Below are 10,212 nucleotides of genomic sequence, written 5' to 3' on the forward strand. Positions count from 1 at the left end.
AATGTGATGAATAATTGAAAAACGTTGTACGCAGAAAGCATGGCGTGATTTGCAAAAAAGGACGCTTAGTAGAAAAGTCCCGAAAGGTAAGTTAAATTCATAGAAATATGGTTGAAAAACGTTCACTGATGAAAAATGCGTTGAATGGTTCTTGAATAAGCACACAAACTAGGACATAATGAATGATGAAAATGGATAAAGTTTTCCAAAGATGGACGCGTTAAATTGAGATGTTACATCGTATGACTGTACAAAAGAAGTGACCCTCTTGCTTGCTGGTTGACGAAAAGGAACTGCCCAAATAGCGGAAACATGACGTCCACGGCAGTCATGAGCACAAACTCTACGAATGAAGTGAACATATAAAATCGATATTAAGCGAACTGAAGGTGTTGAGGTTGAAGTGACTGTTGAAGTATACCAAAGGAGGTTCAAAAACAATGAAAATACAATTCAAAATACTTATAGACGAATATTAAACTAGAAAACATTGAAAGAAGCAGACGACAACTAGCGCTACTATCGATCAAGCGATCAATGAAACTGTGACGTCAGAGATCGCATGACACATGAGAAAGTTGTCGGCGGACTGTAGCAGCGGTAGATTCAAATGCTACAAAAACAAGATGGACGACCATAAGACTGGCTAAAACATGAGACGAAATCTAACAACAGCCATGAAGTTTGTCATTTAGTAATGACTTGACATGATTTGCGAAATGAGGTGGAGCACCATCTTGTTGGAAGACTGCTTGATCCATTCTTGGTACCATCAAATGAGGCAAGACTACCGCAACGTAGTTAACAAATCAGATAATAACTCATGAAAGTAGTAAGTGAATCGGTAACATTTTCAATATGCCGCCATTTCGTTTCTACGAAGATTAGGGAGCTGAAATTTTCCCAGAATATTTTCAGAACCTACTTTGTAAACTGTGTAAAATTTCAAAAGAATCGATGCAAGAATGGCCACGTAGAGGAAAAGGTGGTAATATGGCCCCTGCATATAATATGGCACCCCTCTGTATTTCAATGACCAAGTGCTGAGATCTAGTTTTGAAGATGGGAACTAGCTCATTAGTTCAGTTGATGGTCACTAGGAGTCCATGGAACAAGTCTATGCAGCAGTTGGTGAATTTTGAGGTTATTTCTATCCTTGTGTTTTTGAAAGTTTGGAAGGTATGTAAATTTCTCAATTTTAATGTGCTATAACTATAATTCTCATTATTGAGCATTGTAATTATGATCTAGAAGTTATTTCAACATTTTAACATAAACTAGAATGCTCTGTTGCTTTCAAGTTCTAACCTACAAACCACTTTGTTAAATCACAATCATGTCTGCAATATGGCCCCCTTAGGTGAATGTAATATGGACCCCGGGGTCCATATTACAAGCAGTTTAAATATTTGTTGTTAAAAACCTGCTATTGCGAATATTGTTACAAGTTCTCCATACAAGAAAGAACTAGAGGACTTCTATGCAAATAAAGAAGCTGACACTCTCAGAAGAGGCCATGGCCGTGGACGTGGACGTAGTAGAGGTGCCAAAAGAAATTTGATTTTTAACGACCCTCAGCCTTCTACATCAGGACTCCAATCTCCTATTACTGATCAAGAGCATGGAAAATCAAGACAATAAAAAGGCCTAAACATCAAGAACAAACCGACAGCAGTGATGATGATGATGATGAGGTGCAGCTCTCCACTTGCTCCATCGAGTCACCCTTTGACCTGCCAATTGGAGAGCCTCAACCAGACGAAAAAGATGTGTCATGTATTTTCTGCGATGAAAAATTCTTGAGTAATGTATGAGGAGAATTATGGGTCCAATGCTTGAAGTGTTCTCTTTGGGCCCATAATGAATGTGCAGGAGCAGAGAGGGAGGAATATGTCTGCAATTTTTGTCGTTAACTTTTTTCTACATTCACTGACCTTCAATCATCTACAAATATCTATAATCCATTTTTTACCCTAATATAAGACTATTACTCATGCATAATAAACTTTTTTAGTGCCACAAAGCCGTTTTTAATTTTTTCTCCTTATTTTTGTATGTAAATTATGAGGTCCATATTACAAACACCATGGGGGCCATATTAACAACACCTCCCAATATTTTCAGTATGTGTAGGGTTATGAAAATTTATTTTAAAAAAATATAAAATGAGGGTTTTGATGATATTAATAAAACATTGTGTTCTGCAACTAACAATAGATTGTATTTCTGCAAAAAGCAAAGGTTTTTTATCAATAGTATCCATTTTATAAGACAAAAACAAAGTGGGGGTCCATATTACCACCTCCTCCTCTAATATAAAATTAAACGTGTAAACCTCTTCGTGTATTATAAAGTATTAATACATTTTTAATATCAAAACGTCATTGATGAACTCTTCTCTCTGTTTCAGTTAGTAACTTTGTAAGCGGTGGAGAACTTCTATCTTTATGTCAAGTGTACGGCTCGTTACCAGAAGAACTTGTCGCTATTTATGTTGCCGAAATAGCATTAGCTTTAGGTGAGTTTCCCCAAATTTAGTCTCTATAGTTGCGAGTGATCCGTAGAGTGTTTGCGTAGCAGCCTAGAGATCCCAGGTTCAAACCACGCTTATATAGCCAAAAGTTTTTGAACAGATCACTCCTGTGCTATCAGATGGCCACGTTAAACTGTCGGTCCCGGCTAAAGTATGACAGTCGTAAGGCCCATTGACGGCTCAAATGATATATTCAGGCCAGGTGGAACTTCCGTCAGGAACTCCCCACCAATAAAAGCCATACGAATATTATTATTAGTCTCTATAGTAAGGATCACTTTATAATGGCAGTGGAGAAATGTGGGAGAACAACGTTGCCGATTCTCTGCCTTGTCACTGTCTTTTATAGAGGATAGCTGATACCGGTATATCTGGTGTAATATTATAACGGTTCATTCTTCTTTTTTGGGAACACAACTTTATTGGGAACCAGTGATCTATATAAATATGTGGATAGATAAATTTAAATTTTGTGTATTTCCACATCCCATTTATTGGATCGAACTTCAAATAATCCAATTTCAAAATATTTTTTGTGGCTCAATTGAATATAACATTTTATGAAATATTTAACCATGATTAAGTGCTGATTAAAGACGTCTTTGTAATGACCAATCATATTTTATTCGTCAAATATAATGTATTTTTCAATAATTGAATGACAAATTTTCATGATATAGATTGAATGTTTTGTTAAGTAATTGCATTTCCACGTTGTTAAAAAACGATCTGGCAAAGGATTAGAAAAGGATAGCGTTATCCGCTTTGTCGAATGATAGACAGTGATAGCAACACCAATATTAAACAAATACCACCATTATATTGTGGACCACACTATAGAACTCAATATCAACTCATTAATCTAAGCTTTAGCTTTAGATGAGTTCTACAAATGTAGTGCCGGTTGCACAAAAGCAGGTTAAATTGTAATAGTGATTAATTCCACGAAAACCAATCAGAGAAGCCGTCTCATCAAAAAGGCCTTCTCTGATTGGGTCTCGTAAAATTAATCACGGTTAAATTTAACTTGCTCTTGTGCAACCGGACCTTAGTCTCTAGACTTATAATATCACCTCACTCTGATGGTGACAGCATAATAGAACTTTAATTGCCAATTTAATTCTATGAAAGATATGTATATTTATTATTATTATAAATAAATTATATTATTATATTATTACTTTTATCTCTTAGTGAATAATGAATCATACAATAACTCACTTTCCATTGCTAATCCTGGTGTCTCAGCTTACTTTACTGAAGTTCACCACTGGTGGCTTTCTGTAGTTCCACTGGTTGATTTTAATTGAATAATATCCAATTATTGAGTATACAACTGCATGCTGGGATGAATATTTATTTTGTCCGAGTGAAAACAGTAATCTATTGTACTAATTCTGTTGTAATCTGTCAGAATATTTTCTGACAAGATCGTTTAATGTACAAGTTACAGAAATCACATTAAATAAATAAATCTATTCACTCAAGAATTTGTTTCAAACATAGAGTATTGTAAATAAAAAGAAAAAAATAATTACATATTGTTAGGCATAGAACAATAACAATCAATTAACTATTTTCAGTTTCAGTCCTTAGTTATTGTTCACTTAATTTCAGTTCAGTCTTACATTTTTAGAAACATCACATTTTAATTAGTCTAAATCTCTAGTCAAGATCAACAGTTGGGTGTTACAAAACAAAGTCAACAGCTAAAATAATATTGTAAACAGACAAATACCGACAGAAAACAAAACACAGCAAACAAGAAACATACATTCAGAAGAATCCATATCACAGTTCAAATCAAGAATCACAGCCTACATATCAAACTCAGATTCATTCAAGAACTCAGCAATAGAGTAGAAAGGTCTCTTCTTAAACCATCTTTGAAGTCTACACTTATATTCATTCACCACCCACAAGCCAGTGGTCTTGTGTCTTTTTCAGTCTACACCGAGGGACATTAATAATATGACTAGATTTTACAGTAAAGCTGTGCAAAGAACCTCGTTCATCATAGTTTGATATGGTTTTCTTAACATGTAATAGAACAGTTACAGTACATTAAACTATAAGAGACAATTGTATAATTTGTCAACACATCCGAGTTTTCAAAGCATTATGAATATTTTAAATTGAAATAAATTTGAATTATTCAGTGGATTATATGAATTCAAATTAAAGAATAACAAAATATTTAAGTATTGCTTGTGGGATAAGTTACAGTAATTTTTTATCGTTCTAAATATTCTTTTTTTGAACTTCATTTTTTGTGTCTTGCCTTGTACTTACTTTGTTCTCGTGGGTCATTTTTTATCGCTTTAAATAATAAGAAAACAAAGATATTGTCAATATCGACAATATAAAACAATTATTGACAATATCTTTGTTTCTTATTATGGAGAGATTTTACAACATCACCATCAATTCTACGTTTTAAATAACCTTTTCCTACAGTTACCTTGAAAAGTGACGATTCCTGCACTGATTACAGAACGCAAAGATTCACTTTTCCGCTCTAGTGCGGGAAAAAAATTTTCTGCACTCCAGATTTGCAACATGGCAACACAAAATAGTTGGTGGGTTATATGGAGGATTAGTGCACGAAAACAAAAATTAAGTTGGTAAAAATGACTGTGGTTAGATTTAGATAAGAATAATTTCAATGGCTACCCTACATTTATGATAAAATCCCAATCTAGAAATCCAAAACAAGAATAATGTTCATCTAAATCATAATTAAATAATCATAATTTACGAATTCTCATCATTAAATAATAAATAATAGTTCTTTTCTATTGATAATTATTATTTCAACTCCAAGAAATGAGAAAAGTAGCAAATATACATTATAAAATTCGAATTTTGAGGTTAAATGATTACCGTTCGATATTCATATAAATAAAAATAATAAAAAACATAACAATACTACAATAAATATTCTCTGTTGTCTATGTTATTTTTATAAATATTTTTCAGTTTACTTTGAGCATTTTCTCGTTAATTTGAGCAAAAGTCTGAATTTCTGAATCGTGTTTCAGTAATTTTTAGCTGGATGAAACTAACTTAGGTACGATTCTTCCCACTAGGTCGCGCGCTTGTCGGTTCAGCCATCTTGTTGTGTTCAGCCATCTTGCATCTCGGTTCAGCCAACAAGCTGTTGGCGTGTATTTTGAATGTGAAGTTTTTGTTCCATCTGCATTTTTTCTGATTCTTGAATGAATAAAAATGAGAACTTTGGCTGAGAATTTTCAACTTCAATTGGATTATCAATTTTTAAATGAATCAAAGTTGCTATTAATAACAGCATCACACACACACAAGCATTTGATGCATTTCAGCCATCATTTTACCCATAATCATTCATCTCTGTATGTCTCTTAAAATTATTCAGTTTGTACTACATTTTTTTTTCTTTTTTCAGTACCATATATATATATATATATATATATATGTATATAAATATATATATATATATATATATATATATATATATGTATGTATTTTTTTTAACTACAGAAGTTTGGTTCAACAGCATTAAGTGCTCTCCACATCCTCTAAAGATATTTTTTTTTATTTTTACTCTACTTTACATATTCTATTGTTTTTTTATTATAAATCTTCAACTGTCAGGTTGTTATAATGCAGTTCACGATGCTCATTCCCCACACCCAGACTTGTTGTCTTTGTGGGGAATATTCACTATTTATCTAATGTTTCTGCTGCTGTGTTACTTTTTTTTGTGATGTAATAAAGATCATTTGAATTTGAATTTGAATCAACCACTTCTCATATTCAATGGTAACTGTAGGAAAAATTAAATGTAAAATTACGTGCTCCTCTGCTGCACTCAAGAAGCCATTCCGCCTACGGCTCGGGCGTAAACGTTTCTTTCGGTGCAGCAAACTGTCACTTTGCGCACTAGTTGCACAAATAACTATTTCAGCTTTTTCTTGAGCTCTATTCTTCCTGCGATACTCATTGAAAGCAACTGTGAAACTGGAAATTCCTCATCAAAATATAATAATAAAACATGCTTGCATAAAGTTTTACATTTGCTAACCAAACTTTACTTTTACAGATTTTTTACACAATTCGGGCGTTATTTATCGCGATTTGAAGCTGGAAAATGTTCTTCTAGACGAAGAGGGGCATACGCAACTCATTGACTTTGGTCTGGCAAAATGGCTACCCTACAATAAGAGGACTTCAACAATATGTGGAACTCTTCAATATATGGGTGAGAAGATGAAAATGACTTTGAAATCAATTTACAAACAAACTCTTCTCTTTATTCGAATTTATAATAATATTATATCAATTATATTATATCTCGTTTTCATCCATATTGCTTCCCAGCTACAAAGAGCATGATTGACCATAAACATCGGCCAATCGACTTGTAACTATTGGGCCTGGTTGCACAAAATCCGGTTTAATTTTAATCGTGATTAAATTCTTCGAGGACCAATCGGAGAAACCGCACTATCAAAAAGGCCTTCTCTGATTGGTTCTCGTGAAATTAATCACGGTTAAATTTAACCGGCTTTTGTGCAACCGGGCCGTGATCTCCCAAATTTCAACCATTTCATTTATAACACAGTGCAAGATAAATAAGACTGATTCTTTCTTCAATTCTACGTGGATAGTTCCAGTCCGAATTCACAATTATTAAGATTAAGGAGATCAGATACGATGCAATATTAAACAATTGATTAAAACCTATAGAATTTGTGAATTGTGTCATTATTGGTGTTGAGTTTTTGCGGTTTATTTCTGTTTTTCATTCTGTTTTCATACGTTCATTCTCCGACATAACACTATTGTTTAATATTTCGAAATGTTAGTGTTAATAATGTGAAATATTTCTTATATGTTTGGTTTTGAAGCATTTAATTTTAAAAATCTACTTTGTGAAAATAATTAAGGATTGAAAATTTTGTGAAGTGAACAACTACAAGACTTTGTAGTCCGAACCTATTTCGGACTATGTGTAACTTTATCTAAATTTAGGAGAGTAATAGCACAAGGTTACCCTATTTTTTCTCTCCCTATCATTTTGATGATGTACTTATTGTATGAATCAATACAGAATAAAGAATATTGCCGCTTTTGTTCTGTTCATCATTTTACTTAACCTTTTGTAGTTCATTGGCTCTCTTTTGACTTGCTATGTGTATGTTCAGCCTCAGTACCATATATATTATAATATTATGAAATAATTGCGATTATAATTACTGACATTAATTGATGCAACTTGTTTCTAGCTCCTGAAATCCTGAGCGTTGAGAACGGATACAGTCACGCTGTTGACTGGTGGTCTTTGGGTGTTCTTGCCTGTGTGCTGATTACTTCAAAGGTGAGTTCCGAACTCTCAATTTTGCAAGAAATACTGTTAATATTTCTCAAGCTCTTTCCAAAATTAATTTTGTTCACATCAAGTTGATATCTACAAGTTTCTCTGTACGTCTTCACAACTCATATGCCCGGTTCCTTGGACACTTATTAAATCTAATGAACCATTAAACCTATAGTTTCAATTTTAATGGTCCATTGTGTTTAATAATGTCCAAAAATGTCCATCTTTTGTCTGAAGCACCTTGTCTAGTGGTTGTTGGTGAAGGTTGTTAATTCGATTTGCAGATTGAAACTTTTCAGCTTTCCGAAAGTTTGAACTTTTTTACACCAACATATTTCAACTATTTACCAGCAAAAATAAAGGAATTTCAGGTAAAAAGTATATTATTATATAGACAATATTTCAATGATAACTTTACTTGTTTAGGGCTAATTGAGTTTGCAATTAAGTTTCAAAATAATTCTAATATAAATGACATCTTGAATTTTTAATTTTCATAATCAATATTTCAATATTGTAGTATAGTTTGAATCAAATTAAGACTGCCTACTATACCATACCTACACTAATGTGCATTAAAAGTAGTAGAAAATAGTTAGTATGTGATAGAAATGTGTTAAGTGTAGATAGAATATGTTTATTTAGGCTTTTAGAGTTAAGTTTGTTTTTAGTCCTTCAAAATTATTTCTTAATGTGAATATTTCCTTTTAGTGATAATAATTTGAAATATTTCTTTTATGTTTGGCTTTGAATAATCTGAAATTAAAAATCTACTTTGTTAAAATAATTAAGAACTGAAAATTTTGTGAAGTGAACAACAACTAGACTATTTCGAGCTAAACGTTATCTAAATTAGGGAGAGGAATAGCACAAGGCTATCTTATTTTTTCTCTTTCTATCATTTTAATGATGTACTAATTGTATGAATCAATAAATAATGAATAAATGAATATTCGTATAGCCTATTTTGTTTTTATTGTAAACTTCTAGGAGACTGTTATTTGAATAAGATTATCATAATCTCAACAGGAAAAATTTGTATGACTTTAGATGTATGTAATAATGTTTACCAAGTGTTTAGAATTATTTCGTAATATAAATAATGTATTAGATGTGTTAAGTGATAGTATTTTATTTTTGTTTATTCTCATTTTCTAAGCTGGAATTTTATGTTTTCTCAAGAGTTATTTTTTAAAGTATTATAATTATTTAGTTTCTTCTACAGGTAATATACCTTTGGGTTTTTGTTCTAAATACACTTAATAAGTATTTTAAATCAGGTTAAGCGTATGATAATCTTATCTCCTACTCCCTCTGGCGAACAAGAGTCATCTTATGCCAGTGTTTTTTTTCACTTACCGTCTATTATTATAACATTCTAGTTAGATTGTATTGTCATGCTGAACTTTATTTGATTTATGTATATATATTTATGAGTGTGGAATAAATTTAAAATTTACTGTAAATTTATATTTATGTATATAAGTATAGAATAATATGTAATAGTTTGTATTATGTATGATATAATTTTATGGATCAATAAATCAGTTTAAATCAATTATTTCAAATTTCCCATGCCTGTACTATCATGTAATCTTCAATTTCGTGCTCCGTCGGTAACCATTTTTATAATGCATTCTTCCAACCTGACATCTCTACATTTGGTAGAGAGTTAGTGGGGAGGATATTTTAATATTCTTTCAGAAGATGGACATTGATATGTCCAAAGCTCCGCCAATTCATGTAGATGCATAACAATATAATTATCTATAGTTATTATATTACAAATTACTTTTTCATATCATATACAGTTCAATAATTATTTTCTTAGTCTATATTATGTAAATTCATCTATAATTTTGCTGTGTAAGCTATTGTATATAAGTATATAAGACAGTATATATTGTAATCTACATAAATAAAGTACTCAATCAATCAATCAATCTCATCCTAAGAAAAGCAGTGTCTATTATCCAAAGCCTATACTTTGGTTCACCGAAATTCATTCATAAATATCAAGATCAATGATCAATGAGTTTAAAGCCTGCCTTGCAATCTATTTTGGGACAGTGATTTGCTTTAATAGTTTTCAAAAATAACTCAGGAATTTGTAGCCTCAGATGCAACGTTGATAGATTTGAGTTCTACAAAATTGTTATGCTAATAAAATGAATATTTTTTCAGAAGTTCACTGATGACTTGTCTCAGGGAATAGAATAGAATAGAAAATGTGGTATAGGAATGCCGTCCTATTCTAGATAATAATAGTAATGCCTAGTGATAGATAGGACCCGCGGGGCATAATCTGCATCAGCTAGAC

General features: G+C 32.0%; 1 protein-coding gene across 1 annotated transcript; it reads left to right on the top strand.

Moving 5' to 3' along the window:
* Nucleotides 1–2,410: 2,410 nt before the first annotated feature.
* On the top strand, nucleotides 2,411–8,515 carry LOC120356467 (serine/threonine-protein kinase S6KL-like; the record flags this gene model as incomplete). Its single annotated transcript, XM_039445393.1, has 3 exons — nucleotides 2,411–2,518; nucleotides 6,615–6,773; nucleotides 7,801–8,515. Coding segments are annotated over 3 exons (446 nt in total), but the record flags the coding sequence as incomplete, so codon positions are not given.
* Nucleotides 8,516–10,212: the final 1,697 nt, after the last annotated feature.

This window comes from Nilaparvata lugens, unplaced genomic scaffold (assembly GCF_014356525.2).
Source record: "Nilaparvata lugens isolate BPH unplaced genomic scaffold, ASM1435652v1 scaffold6815, whole genome shotgun sequence".
Taxonomy (NCBI): Eukaryota; Metazoa; Arthropoda; class Insecta; order Hemiptera; family Delphacidae; genus Nilaparvata; species Nilaparvata lugens.